This window comes from Rhineura floridana, chromosome 1, assembly GCF_030035675.1.
Source record: "Rhineura floridana isolate rRhiFlo1 chromosome 1, rRhiFlo1.hap2, whole genome shotgun sequence".
Taxonomy (NCBI): domain Eukaryota; kingdom Metazoa; phylum Chordata; class Lepidosauria; order Squamata; family Rhineuridae; genus Rhineura; species Rhineura floridana.
Window position 1 is genome coordinate 75,290,924 of NC_084480.1, and position 25,146 is coordinate 75,316,069.

Here is a 25,146-nt window from a genome sequence, read left to right on the forward strand (position 1 = left end):
CACTGAAAATATCAGGTTCAATCAATTTTGTGAACATTCGGACCAGCCAAGGCAGATGCATATGTAACTGAGATGCAACCACAGATTTAGTACAGTATACAGTTGAAGTCTAAAATATGTACACTAGGAAGCCCAACTTTCAAATAATCATAAGCACTAGTGCAGTTGCAAATTTAGAAGTGCAGGGTCTCTTCATGAGTCATGCTATGCCCCCTTGCAGCCACATCCCCTCGCAGCCTCACTCTCTCACACACACATGCACACAACTTGAGCAATAGGTAAGCACATATGAACTAGTGATGGGATCTGCAGCTGCTACAGATCCATCACCAATCTGCCAACCCCCTGCCACCATGGGGAAGAAGGAGACAGGAGAGGATTGTGACGGTCCTTCCCTGGCTCTCCCTGTCAGGTTCCTACCTGCTCGTGGTTACTGCCTGTCACTAGGCACCACCAGGGACTCCACCAGTCCGGACTGTCCTTTTTTATGGTTTCTCTCCCCGCTCTAGCATAGACCTCACCAGATCCCCCCGCTAGGCAGCACCACCAGTCACGTCCTATAACCCGTATTCCCAGAGACTCTGCCTGAGTCTCTCTGTCAGGTTACCTCTGTGACTGCGTACTTAAGCTGTCCCAATCCCTTTGTATCAATCCTGGTTTGCTCTGAATACTTGTGGTGTTATTCTTCCCTTCCCCGCTGCCACCATTTGTCACTCTTCAGCCTTGGTATTTACCTTACCCTCCCTTCTGGTCTGTGAAACCCCAGCCAAGGATCAGGCCTTTGGTAAACCAAAAGTATTTATTAAATAACAAAGATAACAAGATTACTTTAAAAGGCACTTAAGCATATGGTTTCATCTATTCCTGAGGTACTGGTCTTAGTATTAATCCGAACTCCACACTCTCCTCTCATAAACCCACCAAACAACCCTCTAACGTCCACACTCCACCTCACATCCACCTTCCACCTCACATCCACCCAGATTTACCTGACATCCTTCCATTTATACTGTCAGCCATTTTAAACATTCAGCCAATCATCCAGCATTCTACTGCCCATTCACTCCCCCCTCCTCTTTCATTCCACTTACCATGTATCTCCTATACAAACAGCACTTACCATATATACACTAATAGAGGAAAATCACATTCCCCCCCCCTTAAAACAACGGCAGAGTATTATTCCTGTTCCAGGATTTATACGTCGCGTTAACAATATAACAAGTCTCTATGGGGAAAATGTCTTTTTATTGTTCCTTCGTCTGGGTCACGTCACTGCAGTCCCAGCCACTTGCCTGGAAAGTCCATCGGCCAGTACATTGTCCTTGCCTTTGATGAACTGGAAGTCCACTTGATAGTCCTGTAGGGCCCAGGACCACCTCTGCAGCATAGTGTTATGGTTTTTCATAGTCTGCAACCATAACAAGGCCCGATGATCCGTTGTTACCGTGAATCTTCGTCCCCACACGTATGGGCGCAACTTGTTCAGTCCCCACACGACCGCTAGGCACTCCTTTTGGACCGACAAATAGTTTTTCTCCCTCGGCGTCAGCTTGCGACTCAGATACGCCACTGGATGTCTGGTGCCTTCTCTCTCCTGCAGCAAGACGACTCCCAGCATGAGGTCTGACGCATCTGTAGCCACGATGAATGGTTTCTCATAGTCTGGTGCTATTAATATGGGTCCTTGGAACAAGGCTTGCTTCAGCAGATCAAAAGCCTTCTGACATTCATTCGTCCATACCACACGCTCAGAACACTTTTTCTTTGTCAATTCATGCAAGGGGGTTGTTATTTCCCCAAAATTTTTCACAAACTTCCTATAAAAACCAGCCACACCTAGAAATGCCCTCACTTGTTTTTTGGTTAAGGGGATAGGCCACGCTTGTATTGCCTCCACCTTGCTCCATAAGGGGGTGATTTTCCCACTCCCCACCTTATGTCCCAAATAGATTACTTCCTTTAGCCCAAACTGGCATTTCTTAGCTTTTATTGTGAGGCCTGCTTTTCTTAAGGCCTCTAATACTGTGGTCAGGTGTTGGACATGCTCAGGCACCGACTTGCTAAAAATGGCTACGTCATCGATATAGGCCACTGCAAAATCTGACATGCCTCGCAACACAGTATTGATTAGCCTCTGAAACGAACTTGGTGAGTTCCTTAGTCCCATGGGTAAGGTCACAAACTCATATAACCCATCCGGTGTACTGAAGGCAGTTTTGGCTCTGGATTGCTCGTCTAGTTCCATTTGCCAAAATCCTTTACAGAGGTCTAACGTAGAGATAATGGTTGCTGCCCCCAATAACTCTAACATTGCGTCTACCCTGGGCATAGGATACGCATCTGGGACCGTAATTTTATTGATTAGCCAATAATCAATGCAAAATCTTGTCGTTCCATCTTTTTTCGGAACCAGGACAATACTTGAGGCCCAGGGACTGATAGATTCCCTGATCACTCCTAGTTCCAGCATATCTTCCACCTCCTTTTTGATCTCATTCAAAACTTTCCCATTCACACGGTACGGCATAGATCTGATTGGGTCATGATCTCCAGTATCAATGGAATGTCTGGCTATACTGGTTCGGCCAGGTTTATTGCTAAAGAGATTCCCATAGTTTTTCAAAACTCTCAGAATCTCTTCTTTTACTTCCTCCTTCACCTCCTCTGACCATTCCAATTGATCTACCCCTCCTTTGTCTTTGCTTTCCTGTACCAAATCTGGAAGTTCAGGCCCACTTCCCTCAGGGAATAAGGTAACTTGCAACACCTTTGCATCCCTGGTATGGTAAGGCTTTAACATATTTACATGAACCACTTTGCTTTTGTTTAATTGGTCTGTGGTGATTACATACGTCACTGTGTCAAGCCTTTCTCTGATGGTATATGGTCCTTCCCAGTTAGCCTGTAATTTGTCATGTTTCCTGGGTATGAACGCCATAACCATATCTCCCACATCATACACACGTTCCCTGGCTGTTCTGTCATACCAGTAACTTTGCTTCTGCTGAGCTTGACTCAAATTCTTTTTCACTACTTCCATCATTGATGTTAATTTATTCCGGAATTCCAATACAAAATCTACTACAGATGTTTTGTACTCTCCCAGGGTTCCTTCCCATGAATTTTTTAACAGTTCCAAAGGTCCCCTCACTCTTCTAGTGAACATCAGTTCAAAGGGTGAGAAGCCTGTTGACTCCTGAGGGTAACTCTGTATGCAAATAAGAAGCATCCCAAACGTTCATCCCAGTCTTGTGGGTGATCTTGAACATAGCTTCTTATCATGCCCTTCAAAACGCCATTGAATCTCTCTGTTAACCCATTAGTGGCGGGATGGTAAGTAGTGGTCTTTAGATGTTCTAGACCACAACATTTCCACATACATTGCATCACTTCTCCCATGAATACACTGCCTTGATCCGTCAGCACTTCATGAGGGAAACCCAGCCTCATAAAGATTTTTAATAAAGCCTCTGCCACTACAGGGGCTTCTACAGATCTCAGTGCTTCTGCGTCTGGGTACCTGGTGACAAAATCCACCACCACCACTAGATATTTCTTGCCATGCCTTGTGGGTTTGGAAAAAGGGCCCACCAAATCTATTCCCACTCTATAAAAGGGTTGTCCAATTATAGGAAGGGGCTTTAAGGGTGCCTTAGTCTTTACTCCACTTTTTCCCACCTTTTGGCATATTCCACAAGATAGACAATGTTGTTTTACATCTTTGGAGATGTTTGGCCAATAATAGTGTGCAGCCAATCTCCTCTTGGTCTTTTTTATTCCCAGATGTCCTGCACATGGGACATCGTGGGCTACCTCTAGCAATCTGGTTCTGTATTTGCTAGGTACTATCAATTGCTTCACTGGTTCACATTCATCCTTTCTCTCAGCAGGCATACACAGTCTATATAAAATCCCATTCTCACACACAACTTGATTCCTCAGTTTGTCAGTGAAAGGAATCTGTTGGGTCAGGGCTTGTTCCTTTATTTTATTCAAACTGGTATCCTTATTCAGTTCTTCTCTGAAATGCTCTGTCTCTTCCCCAGAGACCACTTGATACAGTTTGTCTCCTTCAGCAGGCCTGCCAAGGGTTGCTATGGGGACCTGAGGCTCGCAAACAGATTCCACCCTGTTTCCTTCAGCCCCCCTTAACATGGATTCTGTTTCTCTGCCAAGTTGCTGTCTGGTCACCACATATATTTCCCCTTGTGCCCCCATAACATCTCTTCCCAGTATCACTGGTTCTTGTTGTTGGGCATTAATGCCTACTTTATATCTGCCCTCTCGGCCTCTCCACGCCATTTTCTCCAGGGCCACAGGCAAGCTTTCTGGTTGACCCCTCACTCCTTGGATATTCACCGTTTCCTGAGGTAATATTTCTTCAGATTTTATTAAATCTGGCCTCAGTAACGTCTGAGCGGCACCAGTGTCAAGCAATGCTCAATAATTTGCCCCTTGTACACTCACTTCCTCTCTCAGACTTGAATCAAGGTCTGTTACTTCTGTCCAGTTTATCTGGCAGAACGGAACCTTTTTTGTGGTTAGTTCTTTTGATTCTATTTTTACTGCCCTTGCCTGAGCAGGATTACTAATGGGGTTGGCAACCTCACATTGAAAACGTAGGTGCCCCGGTCTACCACATTTGTAGCATAATTTCTCCTCACTTTTAGGGTACACAGATCCACTCTGGGGTGTCCTGTGCCCTTCAGATTTTACTGGAGGACTCACTTGCTGTGGCACCACATCCTTTCTGCCACCATTATATGGTCTGGGTTTAAACTCTCTTGATGTTTTCCCCACCCAGCCAGTTCTGTTGGAGGCAAAGTGATCCGCCATCTCTGCAGCCTCCTGCACTGATGTAGGGGAACGGTCTTTGACCAGGAGCCTTATTTCTGGTGGTAACTGATGGTATAATTGATCCAGTATCATGAGGCTTTTCACCTCTTCCACTGACTGAGCTTTGGCACTACTCATCCACTTTCCAAATATATCCACCAACTTCGCTCCCAGTTCAACAAAAGACCTCCCTGCTTGGATCTGACAGTTTCGGAATAATTTTCTAAAGTAGTCAGGTCCCAGTCTGAACCTTTTGTATACTGCCTCTTTAAACTCAGCATATGTGACGGGCTTGTCTGAGGGGAAATATTGGTATACCTCAGCCAATTCCCCTTTAATCAGGTTTGATAAATATTGCATATACTTATCCTCTGGTAGCCCCCACAATTGAGCTACTTTTTCAAAAGTGCTGAGGTAAATCTGTGGATCTTGTCCAGGCTCAAACACTGCAAAGTCTTTTGGTGTAACTTTTATTTTTGTTTCATTTCTGTCCTTTCTTGTTTCATCAGAATGAAACCTCTCCCTTTCAAACTTTAACTTTTCCACCTGTAATTCAGCATCCACTCACATTCTCTCAAATTCCAACTCCCTCTGTTTTTCCTTCTCTGCACCTTCCATCCTCAATCTCTCAGTTTCCAACTCCCTCTGTTTTTCCTTCTCTTCCATTTCAAAGACCCTCTGCTTGTCTTTTTCCTCAGCCTCCCTCCTCAATCTCTCAGTTTCCAACTCCCTCTGTTTTTCCTTCTCTAAACCATCCATCCTCAATCTCTCAGTTTCCAACTCATGCTCCCATCTTAACTTCTCTCGCAAGTACTCTATATAAGCGGGATTGCTTGAGTATCCTTCTGGGGTCTCTTCCCTGACAGGTTGTTTTTGCTGGGCAGTTGCAAATCCTATAAGTGCTACCCTCAATTCATCTACCCCTTTACCCTCGTGAGGTAAATTGAATGTTATGCACTTCTCCACCAGCTCCTCTCTTTTCATTTTTATATATTCAGCCATGGTCACTCACTCTTTGCCACACACTCTTTGCCAGTCACTCTCACAAGTAATCTTGTTTTGTTATTTCTGTTTGCCACACCACTGTTAGGGATTCTCTAGTATTCGTATCTCACTGCTACAGCCAACACCTGTGACATATTCTCCTGTGTTCGTATCCCACCGCTACTGCCACCACCTGTGACGGTCCTTCCCTGGCTCTCCCTGTCAGGTTCCTACCTGCTCGTGGTTACTGCCTGTCACTAGGCACCACCAGGGACTCCACCAGTCCAGACTGTCCTTTTTTATGGTTTCTCTCCCTGCTCTAGCATAGACCTCACCAGATCCCTCCGCTAGGCAGCACCACCAGTCACGTCCTATAACCCGTATTCCCAGAGACTCTGCCTGAGTCTCTCTATCAGGTTACCTCTGTGACTGCATGCTTAAGCTGTCCCAATCCCTTTGTATCAATGCAGATAATCCTGGTTTGCTCTGAATACTTGTGGTGTTATTCTTCCCTTCCCCGCTGCCACCATTTGTCACTCTTCAGCCTTGGTATTTACCTTACCCTCCCTTCTGGTCTGTGAAACCCCAGCCAAGGATCAGGCCTTTGGTAAACCAAAAGTATTTATTAAATAACAAAGATAACAAGATTACTTTAAAAGGCACTTAAGCATATGGTTTCATCTATTCCTGAGGTACTGGTCTTAGTATTAATCCGAACTCCACACTCTCCTCTCATAAACCCACCAAATAACCCTCTAACGTCCACACTCCACCTCACATCCACCTTCCACCTCACATCCACCCAGATTTACCTGACATCCTTCCATTTATACTGTCAGCCATTTCAAACATTCAGCCAATCATCCAGCATTCTACTGCCCATTCACTCCCCCCTCCTCTTTCATTCCACTTACCATGTATCTCCTATACAAACAGCACTTACCATATATACACTAATAGAGGAACATCACAAGAATCCTCGAGCAAAATGATAGAGCAGAGGCCTTAGCAACAGCCTGCCCAGCAGGGTCAGATCACAGAGGAGAAAGAGGAAGAGGAGGTTCCACACTGCAGGGCAAGAGACAGGCTGCAGGCTGGGGTGGGTGAATATCTGCATAATTCTGATCCCTCCCAAATCTTAATTCTGACTCCTCTCTTGCCTTCTCCTTCTCCATGTTGGTGGGGCTGGCAGGGGCTGGTGATGGATCAGAGGGGGACAGGAGGGGACCATGTGCAAAAAAAAAAAGGAACAGGATGACATTCCAACATGTCCTGACAAGAATACACACCTGATTATAACAGCATTTTAAGGATCATAGATATTATCAGTCCACTAGGTCTTGGGTAGTATTATTATGGAACCCATGTCAAGTAACTAGACTGAACAGTGCAGTTTTATATGGTCACATACAGTGGTGAGGTAGAGGAGGAACATTGGAGAGCATAGTTCCAGGTCCTTTCTTAAAGATGAAGCAAAGATGTTGTTTGCCAGAGTGCCAGTCTAATGGCACTCTCTTTGGTCTGACAATTGAAAGAAGTGATAACTAGGTTTTAAAGTTTTATGGTTGTTTGTGACAGATTAGCATGGAGGAAGTCAGAGAATGGGGGAAACAATCAAGCACAGCCTGGATATCTCTTTACTTTGAAGGGGTTCCTACTCTGTGCTAGCAGTTTAAATGTTGACATTTCATTGTAAGATTGTCTGCATTTCTAGTTAAAGCATTTCTTCTGACAGGAGATCTTTTGTTAAAGGTCAGTGTGTTTTACAAGTTGAATATATTCTATAAAATAGTATTCTATAAAATGGGGATTGCTCATAGGATTAGGATCCTATGACAGATCATAATTACCTATCTGATCCTAATCTGTCTGATCCTAATAATTTGAGTATTATGATGATCTTTGGAGGATGTATGTACACATGGATCAAAACAGCTGCTTCCATTTTGCCTCTCTATAGGATCAAGGCTATGAGGGCCATACTTATTATTTCAAAACTTACCACCTCACACAAAGAAATAGAAAAAAAGCTGGTGTTTTTTCTTTTTAATGTCAGGTGGTATAGGAGTATCCCATATACAGTTATGTAAGTGAGGCTTTATGAGTGTCATTAAAAGTCTCCACATCTTTAACAGATCAACCTTTGTACTAACAGGGCACAACACCAAGTGTCCTAACCACTAGGAATGTTTTTATTTCAACTGACAATTCCTACCACTTTCTGCTTCAACTGCTTTCCAAATTAATCTAACTTTGTTACACAATGGTTAATATGAATTTGCCTTCTTTGGTTCTGCGAAAGCCAAACTGCTCTGGAAATGCAGACAAGCCGAACTCTCAGTTGGTATAGTTTCAAAGGAGAGAGAGATATAGGGTATAGTTTCAAAGGAGAGTATGAACGTACGTTTGTATGTATGTATGTATACACATACATGCATACATACATACATACATATGTATGTATATGTATATATATATATATATATATATATATATTATTTATTTATTATTTGATTTATATCCTGCCCTTCCTCCCAGCAGGAGCCCATATATATATTTACTTCATTAACTTTGGATGACCTTTTGTAATTTTAATCCTTTCAGCCAGGCCTGGAAATATGCCAATGGCCTTGTTGCTGAGGCTTCTAAAATATGCTGGCACTTAAGAATTTATATATAAGTTTATCTCAGTTCTGTACACAGCTTGCGCTAAGAACTTTTTGGACTACTGTAATGCACTCTACGTAGGGTTACCTCTGAAGACGGTTCGGAAACTTCAGCTGGTGCAGAATGCTGCGGCCAGAGTTCTTACTGGGACAAAAAAATTTGATCATATAACACCTGTCCTGGCCCAGCTGCACTGGCTACCAATATGTTTCCGGGCCAGATTCAAAGTGTTGGTTCTTACCTATAAAGCCCTTAACGGCATCGGACCGCAATACCTGGCGGAACGCCTCTCCCGCTATGTACCTACCCGGTCGCTGCGCTCGACGTCGAAGGCCCTTCTCCGTGTCCCAACGCATAGGGAGGCACGGAGAACGATAACTAGAGCTAGGACCTTCTCAGTGGTGGCCCCCGAACTATGGAACGCCCTCCCTGATGAGATACGCCTGGCGCCTTCTTTGTTATCTTTTCGGCGCCAGGTAAAGACCTACCTCTTTGCCCAGGCATTTTAAAAATTTTAAAATTTGAATTGAAAATTGAAAATTTTTAATTATGTTTTATTGTGTATTGTATTTACATCCACTTGTATTTTAACCTGTTTTATTATGCTGTACACCGCCCTGGGAGCTTATTGCTACAGGGCGGTCTAAAAATGTAATAAAATAAATAAATAAATAAATTTTTCCAGTCTAGCTCAACAATGCTTACCTATATTATTAATGTGGTCTCAGTTGATATCTCCTGTTTTTTGCTCCAAAAATCAGGAGATATTTTAATATTAGCCTAACAATGCAACACTAATCTCCTTTTGCTCTGAGCACCTAAACCTGAAAAAGAGTTCATTGAAGAAATGCTTCCAAATGACAAGTTGGTCCTATATATTTTATTTATTTAGTACACTTGTATCTAGGAATGTGGGAGAAATTTAATTCTGTTCAAATTTGAATGCAAACCTATGGAATTTACACTTCCCGAAACAATACATGAATTGAACCGCAGCAAGTCTTTGAAATGTACACTTCTCCAGCTTTTGCAGCGCAGTTCTCCAACCCAAAAATGCATACAAAAATGTGAAATTAGGAGAAAGTCTGCACAAAAATGCATATATTAGTGAATATAGAATTCATAAATGCCATCTATTATGGGAAATTGCTTGCAAAAATGCATATATTAGAAGAGATATGCATTAACCTGTGTATGAATTTTCAAGTAGATCTTTAAAAAAATTACAAACTGATGCAGAGATGGAGCACATCGAATTTAAGATTTGAAAAATGAGAAACTGAAATAAACCCTACTTGGATCTCACTTTTCTTCCATCAAGGAACTCAAGGCAGCATCCATGGGATTCCCAGGTGATCTCACACCAAGGCACTGACCCACACCTCTTAAGCCTTAGGAAAGTGGCCTCATCCCATCTCACACACTCTAGTTCTGTGGAGCCAACACAGTTGCTAAATGTTTTTCATTAGCAAAAATGAAAGAAATACATATTTTCAGTATATGTTGATGAATGATACTTGTAAATGAGAATGTTTCCAGTAGTCTAGGAATAACCCAACCAAATAGGCAGATTTGACAGCCTAAGGGTATGGTACTCTTCAAAGGGTATCCATTATTCAGGTTTCCTGCATATGCTGAGTGTGCACCTTAGACTTTTAGCAACTTCTCAGGGAGACCAGACACATTCTGAGTTTGGGCATGGCATGACTTTGTCTATTTTTCCTAGGGCAGAAAAACACTTACCTTTACTTGGCTCTTAAACATCAGCAGTGGAGCGAGGAGATGTTTAACCATGTCCCCACTGACTTTTTTTGCACCCAAAATCACTCACGTGTTGTTTTTCCCTCTAGCAGAAAAGTTATCTTTCTGGGGGGGGGGGGGACAAACTGTAGTGAACATCAATTTTCAGTGGGAAAAATAGCTGATGGGGAAATGGTTCTGCCAATCTTCTGCTGCTGACTACAGCTCCCAAAACTACTATTCATCTAAAAAAAATAATGGAAGTTGCCTTATACCAACTGGTTCATCATGCATTGTCTACTCTGACTGGCAACCACATCTCAGAGTCCCAGGCAGATTGTCTTACACATTAGTAAGTAACTAGGAATAGGACTTTCAGTATGACTGCCCCCATTCTGTGGAACGGTATTTCTGTAAATATATGACAGGAACCCACTATCTGTACTTGCTGGAAACAATTGAAGGCATTTTTTGTTGTGACAAGCTTTTCCAGCTAGATTGAAAGGTGTTCATTTTGTGTTGTTTTAAATCTATACTTAGTTGTTCTTGTACTGTTTTAAAATTTATTTTAGCTGTTTTTAATGGTATGCCTATAAATCACCTTGGGCCATATACGTGGAAGGTGACTCACAAATTAATAAAAATAAATAAATAAATAGGGCTTGAAATTGAATCGGAGATCTTCTGTCTACATTTGATGACATCTGCACCTTGATGGTTTCTCTGTTCATCTGCACACTGAAGCTGATATAGCAAAATAATATATACCTTCCCCTTTTTCTAATTTCCGATGATCTGGGACAAACATGGCAATTATTATCTATACAAAGATGAGCCATTTCATCTTCATGAAACTTTGCAATTATGCTTTTCATTTCTGCATCTTATGCCACAGATACTTTATAGATAGTAGCTAATCTTTTAAATAACAATATAATTATATAAAAATAAAATAATTGTTATTGTAATCAAATCCCATCATCATCTTAAAATGATTTTAAAAACAACCTAGAATATGAAGTAGGATGACTAGATTCCCCCACTCTTCTTCTTTGCATGGTAGGCCAGTGCATTATATCACAAATGGATTTGGAACATCTTCTCAGTTTTATCTGTAGATTATCATATGAAGTGTCCATGTGTGGAAGTGGAGAAGGTACTGCTTTGAGATACATACACTCACAAGATACTATTTGTATGGTTCTCTGGATCAATAACTATAGAATTGAAACAACATGAATACTTTGAGCTGAGTTTTCTATGAATGTTGTGGGAACTAGAATGGCTTCTTGTTTTAAATGTTGGCATATTCCATTCATTGTTTGTTGGCTTACAGAACAAGTCTATACATGTCTACTCAGAAGTAAGCTCTATTGGGATTTGTTTGCTTGCAATGGGACTTGCTTCCAGGTAAATGTGTATAGGATTGCAGTCTTAATATAGTCATAAAATATTCCAGAAACTAGAAAATAATGTATTAAAGTATGAATGTGTATGATGCCAGGACAGCATATTGGGATGTAGCTGCTAGCGCATTTGAGACTTGCTAGGGAAAACTCATCATGTTTTACATGCACAAAAAAATGCAATTCATTTTGCCTTTCCAAGCCAACATGCCTATTCACTATCCTAAAGAAAACCAATACTGAACAGAATAGATGCAAATATAGGAGCACTGCACATGCTAATAAAATCCAATTGTAACAACATCCAGTTACACATCTAAGTTGGAACAAAATATCCAAAATAAGATGTAAAGCAATGAACTTAACACAACATTGAATATAAAACAGAAGCATATAGTACAACGCAACAAAATCACGAATGTACTAATCCTTTCATGAGTCATGTTATATAACATTTGTCTTGTTGTCAATGTTACAAATTGTTCTTTCAGTGCAGAATTATATACTGTGCATTTTCAATTTTAAACATTATCTTCAGTCTGGACTTTCTGAACTACTGTGAGATACTTATCACTTGAGAATTCAGTGAAAATCATAAGCTCATAATTATTCCCTTTTGATGGGCATAGCATTTTTTTAAAAAGTAATTTTAAAGTAAAATAAATAAAATCATTTTCTGTCAAATGTACAAAGTAACTGACCTGATCAAATAGTATAAATCTGGTCTTCCAATATAATGGTCTAAACCTAACATTTTGCAACATGTATTTTACAACATGCAGTGCAAGCTTATGAATGTTTGCTTGGAAATATGTCTCATGGAGGTCAGTGGAATTTACTCTCAAGAAAATGTGATTTAGACTATAACCTTAGAGATTGTTAAGATAATAAAGGAGCATTCTTAGCTTAGTTCAGATTATTAACCTAGCAGACTGTGACATCATTTATAAATCACTTCATTATCCTAAAAATCAATTTAAATTATCTAAGGGTAACTATAATAACCCCAATTTTAGGGCTATTACAATAATCTTGTAATTATTTTTAATCTGCAGTGATACTGCTTTGAACAGCGCAAAATCTGGGTGAGCAAAATAACATGGCTCATTCTCAATGAAACCTAAATATTGATCATGATACAACTAATCATGTCATAAATTCTTAGACAAGAACTTAGTTGACCAAAAGTTTACATCCATATATATTTATTTTGCCTAATTTATTTGAATATGCAGACTTATCCATCCATGAAAGTTGTTCCTGCAGGTTTTAATTTTTAGAATTCAAAGCAAGACTCTATAATCTAAACATGATTGTCAGTTTATTGATGGGTGTTCAGAACATCATTAGTTCATGAATCAATGTTTGGTTTTGAGAGGTTTTCTTTCCGTAAATAAAAACAAACAGACAAATCGTTTGGTATACCCAATATATTCTCTTTGGGATCCATTAAAATGAATTATTTACTTGAAGGCACTGGAAAAAAAAGACAAAATGGTAGCAGGTGATCAACTTTAGGGTTGCTGCAGAATAGAATTTCAGGAAACTGGATCCAAGTCAGGAATTCAATTACTTAATGACAGTGATCCTGTTTCACTGTTTGGCTTTTGCTGACCCCTAAGGACTGTCCCTGTCATAAGAATCTTTTTATCATTTAATAAGAGTCCTGGGCTAGATTTTTAAAAGCAGGTTCAAATCTGCCATTGGTTAATGATTATTCTGTCTCTGACGTTTTAGTTCCCAATAAAATATTAATAGTTTAAACACACATACACACATGGGCCAGAATGCTTAATCTTTCTAAAGCTATGTTATGAGGAAAATGAACTAAATGGGAAGAAACCTTTTTATAATTTATCCACGCTACAAACTCACCAAATATTTCCACTTTTACAATTTTAAAAGAATTAAGAAATGAACCCCTGGACCCATCCCTGCAGACTTTTAATTTCATATTAATCAACATTATCATGGGAGAAGCACCAATAAACAGAGATAAACAGTATCTTCAACAAGTATATACTTATGAAAAAACCCCGTACTATTAAACCTTGAGCTCATGTTGAATCTTCGTCATTAATGTTTGTGCTAAGCTCCAACATAACTAAAGGACTGGATGTTCACAGTTTGGGTTGATTGGATGCTTGGATCCATTTAGGTGCATAATTGGGTTCAGGCAAATACAATAACTTTATGAATTGGCCTCAATTCCCTTCCTTGTAAAAGTCTTACGCACACATCCTCTTATTATTATTGCAGTCCACTCCTTTCATACAACAAATGTCTCATTTTATCTAGTGTAAGAGGTTAGGCAATATAGGCATTTGTGTACAACATAAGCTTTTAATCATGTTCTGCAGATGGTCATGGAAATAGCGTATGGTATATATGGAGGTTCTATCTCACTGATAGAACATGGGTGTACATGTTTGTCTGCAGAATTAAATCAAGTAAAAAATATTCAACAATTATAATGTAAATGCCATTCTTTTAACTTGCTGCACTAAAGCGCTACTTGTGAACGCTAGTAAACTGAGTAAGTTATGTACAGAAATATCTTCCAGTTCAGTCCATAATGTTTCATTTATTTATTTCACTTTCTAATCCACCTCAATGCCAAAGGCTGGCCCAAAAATGTTTTAAAAGCAGATTAACACAAGTTATAGAAATATAAAATGCAAGCATATGCTAATTCAAGATAGTCCTTTTTGATTTCTAACTATGGTCACAACCTGTCTCTCTGCACAAAAAAGATTTTATATTGAACGATGTACAGTGTGATTTTTCCAGTCCAGAGCTGGAAAAAGCCTGAGATATGGAAGAAGGGAAGCATCCGTAATTGGTTTGTGCTTCTTTAAAGGAAGGCTTGAAACTATTGATAGATTTATGTGTGTGTTTCTACGGCATATTCTTTCTGTCCTGATCTGCACAGGTTTATTAAGTGATTGTATCACTTCTGTGGGTTTTCAGAAGGAGAAAGTATGTGTCAGGCGGACAGAACAGAGAAAGGCAATAACCCGCCATTACGGCTGGTTTGCGTGTGTTTCTGTTTTGCAGCATCCCACTGCAGGAGGTTCAAGGGAAGCCCGCTGGAAAGGCACCGGAGGCCAGCGAGACGGCTGGAGAAGGGTTTGCCAGCGCTGGACAGCTCCCAGCGGCTCGGAGCCGCACCTCGCTTGCTAGCGGGGGCGGACCCTCCCCGCTCCCGGCGCGGCCCCCAAGCCGGGGCCTGGCGAAGCCGAAGAATCGACGGGCGGAAGGAGGACGCCGCTCGGCATGTTTCGGAAAAAGCGTAAATGTGCGCAAACAGCGAGGCGCTCGCGAGGTCGGGGGAAACCCCCGCCCCCAGCCAAGAGGCAATAGGCGGCTCCCCTCCCTCCCTCCCTCCTTCCCTCCCTACGCCTGCCAGGGCTTCCCCGCGCCAACGTACAGTCCCCGAGGGAGCAACGGCAGCTCGCCCAACTCCCCCCACCCGCAAGCGACAGCTGGGGGGCGCCTCGCTTCCTAGAACAAGGTCACATTCGCGCGCCCCAGCCGCAGCCCTCTTGCCCGTCGGCTTGAAGGGCTGCACAGAAAAAGGAGATGCCGTGGAACTGCCCCGAAAGGGTTAAAGAATCCCCCCCTAGCTCTCCCGCCCTCCTCCAATGGAAAAAGCATTTCCCTGCCTCCTCTCTTGAACAGACGGAGGAGCGCGAGCACCGCCTTTCGTGCTGGCATTCCGGGATTTCCCTTTGTTCAGAGCCGGGAATCCTCGTCGAAACCTTCCTCAGCGTTCTTTCCCGGGTGAGCGCCTCGAGGCTCTTCCTCCGGAGTAGTTCTATAGATTTCAGTGGGATTACTCCGGAGCAAGGGCTTTGAGGACGGGATTATTATTATTATTATTATTAATTATTATTATTATTATTATTATTACTTTTACGTATTCCCTGCACTCTGCCAGCAAATTCTATCCCAGAAGGTGCTTTGAGGATTGCCCGCCTCCCCCGCTCCGCAAATGCATACTTCCTTCTCTTAATTATTGCATGCATTTTAGAAACGAAGGAATTCGTATCGTAGCATTCACGACCAGGAAAGCCTTGCCCAAAAGGCTTACATGCAAGCCACACACACCTCACCCCGGGGGCTCGTGTGCTGCATATAAAGGTGCAACGCTATCAATATTCAGACTTCTTCTTTTTTTTGTAAAAACGGAAAGGGGGCGACCCACGGGACCACCACCTCGTTTTTTCCCGGGCGGAGCGGGAAGAAGGGGTTTGGTCTGCATTAGTGATTGTTAAGAGGCTTTAATGCTGCTGATTCGTGACTGCAGGGGAAAGCCCTGGTTTAAACGCCCTGGAGATTAAAAGTGGTGAGGGGAGAGAAATAACCCTTACCTGTCTGAGTGATTCTTGCAGGAGCAGCAGCAGCAGGAGCAGCGGGTGGTGCTGGTGACAGCTCCCCTCCTCCGCCCGGGCTGCCACTGCAGTGAGTGTCTGGCGGTGGCAGGTGGAGGAATCCCCCCGGGCAGACAGAGAAGCAGTGGGAGGAAGAGGGGAAGGAGCAGCGCGCGCCCACTTTCCAGGCGGTCACTGGCACCAGCCGCGGCACGCGCCGTTCCTGGGATTCGCTCGCTCTCTGCCTCCTCCCGCCCTCGCGCGCTCTTCTCCTCACGCCGCAGCTTTCTCTCTCCCCCCCTTCCAGGTGACGTGATGCCCGTTGTTTTGGTACGCCCCACCAATCGGACTCGCCGCCTGGATTCTACGGGAGCCGGGATGGGCCCGTCGTGGCGGCAACAGGACTCCCCTCTGCCGACCATAACGCATTGCGCAGGGTGCACCACCGCCTGGTCCTCCTGCAGCTTTAACAGCTCTGACATGGAAACCCCATTGCAGTTCCAGCCGGGCTTCTGCTCAGAGCAGCAGCAGCGCCCGCCCCCGCAGTGCCAGCACCAGCACCACAGTCAAGAGAAGCAGCAGCAGCAACAGTCCAGCCCTTGCCTCCAGTGCAACCACTGCGCCTACTACGGGGCTGCGGCTGCGGCGGGAGATAACCTGCCCCTGCTGCTCCGCACTTCGTCGCCCCTCTCCGGCGCTTTCCGGACTCGCTCCTCGCCGCTCTCGTGCTCCGCAGCCTCTTCGCGCCAGGGCAGCCAGCTCAACGTGAGCGAGCTGACCCCTTCCAGCCATGTCAGTTCGTCCAGGCAGCCCCACCACTACTCCCAGTCCCACCACTCCCACTACCACCAGTGCCATAGCGTGCAGCAGCCGCCCCAGCAGGCGGGCAGCCCCAACAGCAGTGGCAGCAGCGGCAGCCACCCGCACCCCCACTACCAGTCCCAGCAGCAGCAGCGCCGGGAGAGCAACCCCTTCACGGAAATAGCCATGAGTAGCTGCAGGTACAACGGCGGCGTCATGCGTCCTCTCAGCAACCTGAGCTCGTCCCGCAGGAACCTCCACGAGCTGGATGCCGAGTCGCAGCCTCTCCAGCCCCAGCCGCCGCCGCTCCCGCCGCCGCCGCCGCCGCCGCACTCCAGCCCCAGCGCCTCTGCCGCCGCCAGCGGCGTCGGCCCGGAGATCGTGGTCTCCAAACCCGAGCACAACAACTCCAACAACTTGGCGCTCTACGGACCCGGCGGCGGCGGCAGCCAGACCAACAGCGGCGGCGGCAAGTCCAGCAAGAAAAAGAACCAGAACATCGGCTACAAGTTGGGACATCGCCGGGCGCTCTTCGAAAAGAGGAAGCGCCTCAGCGACTACGCGCTGATCTTCGGCATGTTCGGCATCGTGGTCATGGTCATCGAGACCGAGCTGTCTTGGGGCGCCTACACCAAGGTACCTGCCCCGGCCTCCTTCCTCGCCTTTCTTCCCTCTGTCTCCTAGTTCGTCCCTTGCTCATCCTTTTTCCTTCTCTTCCCCTCTCTTCTCTCTCTCCCCCCTCCGCTCATCTCCTTTCCTTTCCTTTCCTTTCCTTTCCTTTCCTTTCTTGTATATTATTTTCCTCTCATTCTTTCCTTGTCCCTTTACTTTTCCTCCTACCGTACCTTCCTTCCTTCCCCTACGCTTCTTCCTCCCCTTCCGCGGCTATTTAAAATCCTGCATTCGCTTATTGAGAAAGTCCCAATGACTTTGGTGGCATTTACGTCTAAGGAAGTGCCTTGAGGGGTGCAGCCAAGCGCTCCAGCCCTATAGATTCCTTTACTTGGAAGCAAGTTGGAGTAACTGCATGTCCAGAGATTCCTGTTGCTAAGTCAAAGTCTCCCCGAGTTCCCACAGGAAGTCTCTAGGACTCTTTCCAGCCTAGGCACTTGCAGATGATAAGTTTCAGTTCCCCCAACTACTTGCTCTGGAAAACAGTATTCAGCGCCTCTGTTTGGGGGGCTCTTGCTGGGTGGCTTGGAAATTGCTTGTGTTTTCTGCAGGTGTTTATCCTGCCCGTCCATCCATGCTTTGTAGTAGGAAGTAAGGTACTTCTGTAGCACTGCACGCTATACTACTGTATACAATGAGTTACAGAGGAACTTGCTGACTTACACAGCCACTAGATGTTAGCCTAGGAAGATTGTCCGTAATCTTTCTATGATTCTCGTCCTTCTGTACACTCTGAAAGATTGCTGCCAAAGCCTTCTATACTAAGACGCTCCTCAGCTGGCACACTGGCACGCACTTGCCGCTTGTAGCTCCTGAACTGAACAGCGACAGCTGTATGTTAAACCCTTTCTCTTTGTTACCCACATTGCAAAGCTGACAAGGACAGAGAATCCGACAATGTCTTGATAAGATAATAACTTGAAAAGCCAGCTGTTTAAATTCCTTGCATCAAAGGTTTTAGCATCCTTAACAAGATTACTGCCTTTTAGATAGCTTTAATCCCAAAAAGACTTGCTCAAGATTTGCAAGCTTGACTTGCAAGTAACATTGTTTGGGTGACTTTGTCATTCCCAATTGCCTCGGCAGGCCTTTAAGGGAGTTCATTTCTTCCCAGCGCTGGGCTCCTTTAGTTTACACTTTGCACTTTTTTTTTAAAGACTCTTAAAAAAAGTAAAGACCTTTACTTTTAAAAACAACAGCAATTGTGAGCAAGATCCAGCTAGTGAGCTAAGTCTTTCTTGCAAAACATAGCCTATTTTCTCTTCTGACATCTTCAAGATGAAGGGCAAAAGATCAGTGTAAAAAGTATCTATTGTTCTCTTGCAGGAGTCGCTGTATTCATTGGCTCTAAAATGCCTTATTAGCCTCTCTACAATCATTCTGCTTGGTCTGATTATTGTATACCACGCAAGGGAAATTCAGGTATGTTCCACTTATGAATCTGAGGCTTGCTGCTACTGTGTTTCAAGGACGTTTCTGTGAAACTAAGCAGACTGCGTTGATGCATTCTTACTAAAGAGTTAACAATGCAACCTCTTAGATACTATGTTGTTACTTTCAGTGTCTGAGTACAATAGTTTGCATGTACTAGTTGTTGCTTATCCCCAAAGGCAATTTTTAATGCAAAAAAGCCCTTTAATGCCTGCTTGTCTTTCTATAATAACTGCATGTTATGCTAATCCATACAGGATCACATGATTGTGAACTCTCCAGTCACCTCCAAATATCAGACCTGGGTGATGCTGTGTTAAATGTCTAAGGTGCAAATATATACTTGTTGGGGAGTGGGGATAAAGGTTTTAAAAACCCTCAAAAATACAGCTTTATATTCAATTCATCATTGTCACAAGGTTTGCAGACTTCTAATAATGAACCATAATTATTTTTGAAAGCTGCAAAGCGCAGTTTTTGTTTAAAGAGTTGATGATTAGCTTTGTTCTTAAACAAAAAGTAGTTTTAAATCAATTCATATTGAGTTTAAGGTATCTTTCTTCCTTTAAGGACATTGAATTGGAAAAAGTGTTCTCTTCTGCTTACAAAATGTGGCTTCCTAACTGAACTACTTGAGGAAATATATATATACAGTTGTACTTCACAAGTAATGATGTATGTGCTTTTCCCTTCATGTAACCTGATGCCGTGCATGTTTACTTAAGATGTAAGAACCACTAATTTCAATATTATTTTCTCCAAGTAAGTATGCATAGGATGGAAATTATCTCAGTGTAGCAAAACTGTCATGTGTGAAGCATACAATGTATTTCTATATAATGCTGTGCAATTTGTAGCACAAAGAACTTGTGGTAGAGACAATAGTTAATATCTTCCAAAGATGGTGATTTTTTTAATTGATGGAGGGAAATATCAGCATGTAATGGGCAGTCATAATCATGTAGTGTTTTAGGGCATTTTCAAAGCAAACCATAGCTAAAGTAAGGACCTTCAGAATCAATGTGTTTTATGGTTCAAGGTCATAGGATCTGTTTGGCTTAACTTGTTCCACAGCTTTAACTGTAAGTATGCTTACATTTTAAAAAGCCATTGACATGACTGCTCAGAAGTATGTCCCACTGAGTGCAATGGGACTTACTCCCAGGTGAGCTTGGATAGGATTGCAGCCTTATTATCCTTTCTCTTCTGGTTTATGTTAATAGTGCACAGTAAGTATACTTGTGGAAAAATGAGATTTTAAAATATATTTTAAAAGAGATCTAATTTTTTCTATATTTTCTCTGGGAACCCAACACTTATTTACCAAACAATTTTCATATACATTTTTTCAGTAATATAAGTTAATGTTTCAACTCACAATAATATTACATCATTTTCAGTACTGCAAATAAAATATCCTCCAAGAGTCCTCTGAAGCTTGAAGAGGTTTACTGCTTGTAATAAAAGATGAATATAACTGTACTAAGAAATTAACAGAGATGGCAGGACTATAGATTTCTTTAAACAAACTTTTGATTGATATCAATTTTGTAAAAAGATGAATATTTACTTGTAAACAAGGTATGTGCAAATATAAGCAATTAAAATTAATACAGGGCTGTGCAAGTCTTGTCATATTCATCTTGGAGCAAACCTCATTGAACAGAGTGGAACTGAGTAAACATTCAAAGGACTGAATAAATTATCAAAGTTCAGGTAATTTATTCCAGAACATTTGAACCCAGTAAATGTTTGGAAAACTATAACCTTACAAATTTTTTATACTGGTGAATATTTTCTCTTTCATTTTCAGGGATACCTTTAGGAAAATATTTACTAATGCAATAAAAATAACCCTCTGTGATTACTGATCTTGAGTAAATGATAACAACTTGTTTTACCAAAACTGAAATAGTTGTCATTGTTATGGTCTCCTATTAAATGGCTAACTACATAGTAGTGGTACCATTTTCTTTAAATATAAAGTATTGTAGATAGCTAGTCATTGTTGTAAAGTTTTTGGTTCACTGCAAATCTTTGGGGTATACACCGCTCATCTTGAAAATGAAGAACTAGACTTTTTGTTCTTTCTTTGTGACCACACTGACCTCCTTTACTCTCACCTTGTGAAATATCCACCTCTCATTACCAGATTTACACTTAAAAAAGTTTTTTTAAGGACAACAATAGTCAGTGCACACAAAATAAGCAAAAACTAGTGATTTTTGGATGAAGAGTTGCAGCCAATGTGGGCAAATCACGTAACAATGAGGGTTAAACTTTAACTTTACCACACGATAGTTTCTGTGCATTTTGTGGTTCCACTGCATATTTTTCTAGGTTAGCTGTGACTATTTAAATGTATCCTGAAAAAAAGTTTAATCAACTATGCGTAAGTTAGCAGAAACAGGAAATAGGAACATTTTTCTTAATTACATTGCAATGAATGTTTTAGTTTTGAAGGAAGTAGTGCTACATTGTAACCAGGAATATTAGCTTAACAAATGATACCTCTTTTTTTTTTTTTCCTGACGAATTAAGCAAGGTGCCGTTTTAGTTCCGGAAAGTATCATATGAAACCTTCCAATACAAATTGCTTCCTTGGGCTTTCCAGTATCATATTCCCTAGAGATCTTAGTGATAGAAAGTTCAAATACTGGTGTTTTTTTTCTAAGCACTGGCAGTGACTATTTTTAGTTCTGATATGCAAGCTTTTAGGTAGTCAATCTGACTTCAGTTATTTTCTTTTGGGAATGCAGCAGAGTTTCACTATACAGCTAATTGTTCTAGAGCAAGCTTATAACCCTGGTTGAGCTGAGATAAAGTATGCTTTAAAAAGACCTCAATTTCAATAGAAAAAAAACCCCAGCTCTCTACTCTGTACAGGCTTTCCTTTTCAGCACTGTGGACAGCTCTTGGTGTTGGAAGTTTTGTCGATACTTGTTTACGCAATTTAATATTTTTTCTTCCCAGTGCATATGTATATGTAAACATATGGGGAAAGAAAAATACTGATTCAAAGTATTTCTGGAAATCCAGTGTTAAATTAATATTGAGATTTAGTTAAACATATTTTTGAACAGAGGGGAATAGTTAATTTTCTTATGACGTACATACATGTTGTGTAAAAATGCTGTATTTTCTGTCTGCATAATCTGGTCAAGTGTAGCTTATCAGTGGAAAGAGAGAATGTATCAATCCCTACATTTTTGTGGAGAGTATTCAAAGGTGGTAACTACTTACTCAGAAATCTTCTTAGTATTATTCCATTTGGCCAGTTCAGTTCCAAAGATTTTCCAGCCCTCGGAACCTGACATCTGTGCAAAGCCTAATATTCATTCTGAATACATAAGCAAAACAAAGTAATATTTCTGCTCCGATAAATGTGCACAGAATTAGCTATTTAGCAGAGGAAACCTTCTAAACAGCATCTCTATCAAAAAGTGATATTTGGCATGCTCTGCAAACTTGTTTTGATTTATAAAAGAGCACAATTACAATGCCCATATTATCTTAGAAACATTTTAAAAACTTTTTTCCATATGTTTATTGAAGTAACTATTATAATTTTTAAAACTGAGGTACACATTGCATAATATGAAAATCATGCTGCAGGCCAACAGAGAGAGGTATGCTTTTTGCTACAATAGTGATCTTAAAGCATGTGCTGACTGGAAAGAAAGTCCTAATATAGAACCAGTGTCTTTTTCTAAAGTGTAAATTAAGAATTACATTTTTAAGGGGAGCTTTTTGAGAATAAGAGTGTGTCACCACATGGAGTAGTAGGTTTCCCTTTCTAGAATATGGCAAGTTAATAGCCCATAGCTCTGAAGACTTCACCCTGCCTTCCCAAACAAAGAATTGACAGAGAAATAGGAGTGAAACTAACAATTTGCATCTCAAGATGTATACTGCAGTGTTTCATTATTCTTGCTTCAGCTGTAAAAACATGTGGATTCTTGCTTCAATTGTAAAATCATATATGGAGGATGCACATAGATTTGAATAAAGCCGCTCCTCTTTGAAATACACCTAAGGTATGAACAATAGCAGTGGGGCAGGTTTGATTACTTTTCTGTTTAGGGCTCATGTCCTCACAGATTTCAGTGTGTGTATCTGTGTCTGCCATGTGATTATGAGCATGTAATACAGATAATTATTTAGTGCCTATGACTTCATTTAGTACTATTTTGTTTTAGTGACATCATTCATGTTCATGAAGCACAACAATATTGGTTCATTTCCTTGTACCTAAAAATGTTCTATTATTCAGCAAATGTTGTACAAGTTAGAGATTTGTAAGCCAGTCATGAGTATTTATTTACTGCAACAGCTTCAGTGTGGAGGGAAGATCAATAAAAGATATATGGATTGCCTTACAGTAAGTCAATCCAATAATGCTTCTGGTTTGGTACAGTTCATCTTTAATGGCAGAACTCTTTTCTGGCTGTCAGGCTAGGATTTTGTTGTTGTTATCCCTGACGAGATCCTTCTATTTAGCATTATAATAAGCAAAGCATATATGCTTCCATTGGGCTATGGTTGAACGGGTTTGGGTTGGAAGTGGACAGCATATATTTCTGAGCAAAATATTACTTGGAAGTTATTGCAATACTTAAAGAAATCAGTGGCATTTTAAGCTGTTTTAATATTTAAACTATATGTAGGTAGGGCTTTTGGTTCTTCATGATCCAATATAATTTTGAAAATAACAAGAAGTCTGCATTTTGGACCTGTATCATTTTTCAGATGGTGCAGCTGAAGTGTGCAGAAAAATACTTAGCAGACATTGGTGGGCAACCAATTACAGATTGCCATTGACCATATCAAGAAATAGGAAATTTAAATCTGGATGAATATTTCTCATTTACTCAGTAGTAAGTGTTACTGATTTCATTAGGACTTCTTGTTCTTTTTGTTATGTGCCTTCAGGTCGATTATGACTTATGGCAACCCTATGAATCAGCAACCTCCAATAGCATCAGTTATAAACCACCCTATTCAGTGGTTTGTAAGTTCAGGTCTGTGGCTTCCTTTATGGAATCAATCCATCTCTTGTTTGGCCTTCCTCTTAAGAACATAAGAACATAAGAAGAGCCTGCTGGATCAGGCCAGTGGCCCATTTAGTCCAGCATCCTGTTCTCACAGTGGCCAACCAGGTGCCTGGGGGAAGCCCGCAAGCAGGACCCGAGTGCAAGAACACTCTCCCCTCCTGAGGCTTCCGGCAACTGGTTTTCAGAAGCATGCTGCCTCTGACTAGGGTGGCAGAGCACAGCCATCACAGCTAGTAGCCATTGATAGCCCTGTCCTCCATGAATTTGTCTAATCTTCTTTTAGAGCTGTCCAAGCTGGTGGCCATTACTGCATCTTGTGGGAGCAAATTCCATAGTTTAACTATGCGCTGAGTAAAGCAGTACTTCCTTTTGTCTGTCCTGAATCTTCCAACATTCAGCTTCTTTGAATGTCCACGAGTTCTAGTATTATGAGAGAGGGAGAAGAACTTTTCTCTATCCACTTTCTCAATGCCATGCATAATTTTATACACTTCTATCATGTCTCCTCTGACCCGCCTTTTCTCTAAACTAAAAAGCCCCAAATGCTGCAACCTTTCCTCGTAAGGGAGTCGCTCCATCCCCTTGATCATTCTGGTTGCCCTCTTCTGAACCTTTTCCAACTCTAGAATATCCTTTTTGAGATGAGGCGACCAGAACTGTACACAGTATTCCAAATGCGGCCGCACCATAGATTTATACAATGGCATTATGATATCGGCTGTTTTATTTTCAATACCTTTCCTAATTATCGCTAGCATGGAATTTGCCTTTTTCACAGCTGCCGCATACTGGGTCGACATTTTCATCGTGCTGTCCACTACAACCCCGAGGTCTCTCTCTACTTCGTTCTGTTTTTCCCAGCATTATTGTCTTTTCTAGTGAATCATGTCTTCTCAGGATGTGTCCAAAGTATGATAACCTCAGTTTCATTATTTTAGCTTCTATTGATAGTTCTGGTTTAATTTGTTCTAACACCCAAGTATTCATCTTTTCGCGGTCCATGGTATGCACAAAGCTCTCCTCCAACACCACATTTCAAAGGAGTTGATTTTTCTCTTATCCACTTTTTTCACTGTCCAACTTTCACATCTATACCTAGAGATCGGGAATACCATGGTCTGAATGATCCTGCCTTTAGTGTTCAGTGATACATCTTCGCATTTGAGGACCTTTTCTAGT

At 41.8% G+C, this 25,146-nt stretch overlaps 1 protein-coding gene across 1 annotated transcript in view; it reads left to right on the forward strand.

The window, feature by feature from the left end:
* Nucleotides 1-14,912: 14,912 nt before the first annotated feature.
* Nucleotides 14,913-25,146, forward strand: part of KCNN2 (potassium calcium-activated channel subfamily N member 2) — a 137,484-nt gene continuing 127,250 nt past the window's right edge. Inside the window, exons 1-3 of the mRNA XM_061593233.1 lie at nucleotides 14,913-14,934; nucleotides 16,317-17,446; nucleotides 18,809-18,904. Of these exons, the coding sequence (XP_061449217.1) occupies nucleotides 14,913-14,934; nucleotides 16,317-17,446; nucleotides 18,809-18,904 (1,248 nt within the window). The remainder of the gene's footprint in view (nucleotides 14,935-16,316; nucleotides 17,447-18,808; nucleotides 18,905-25,146) is intronic.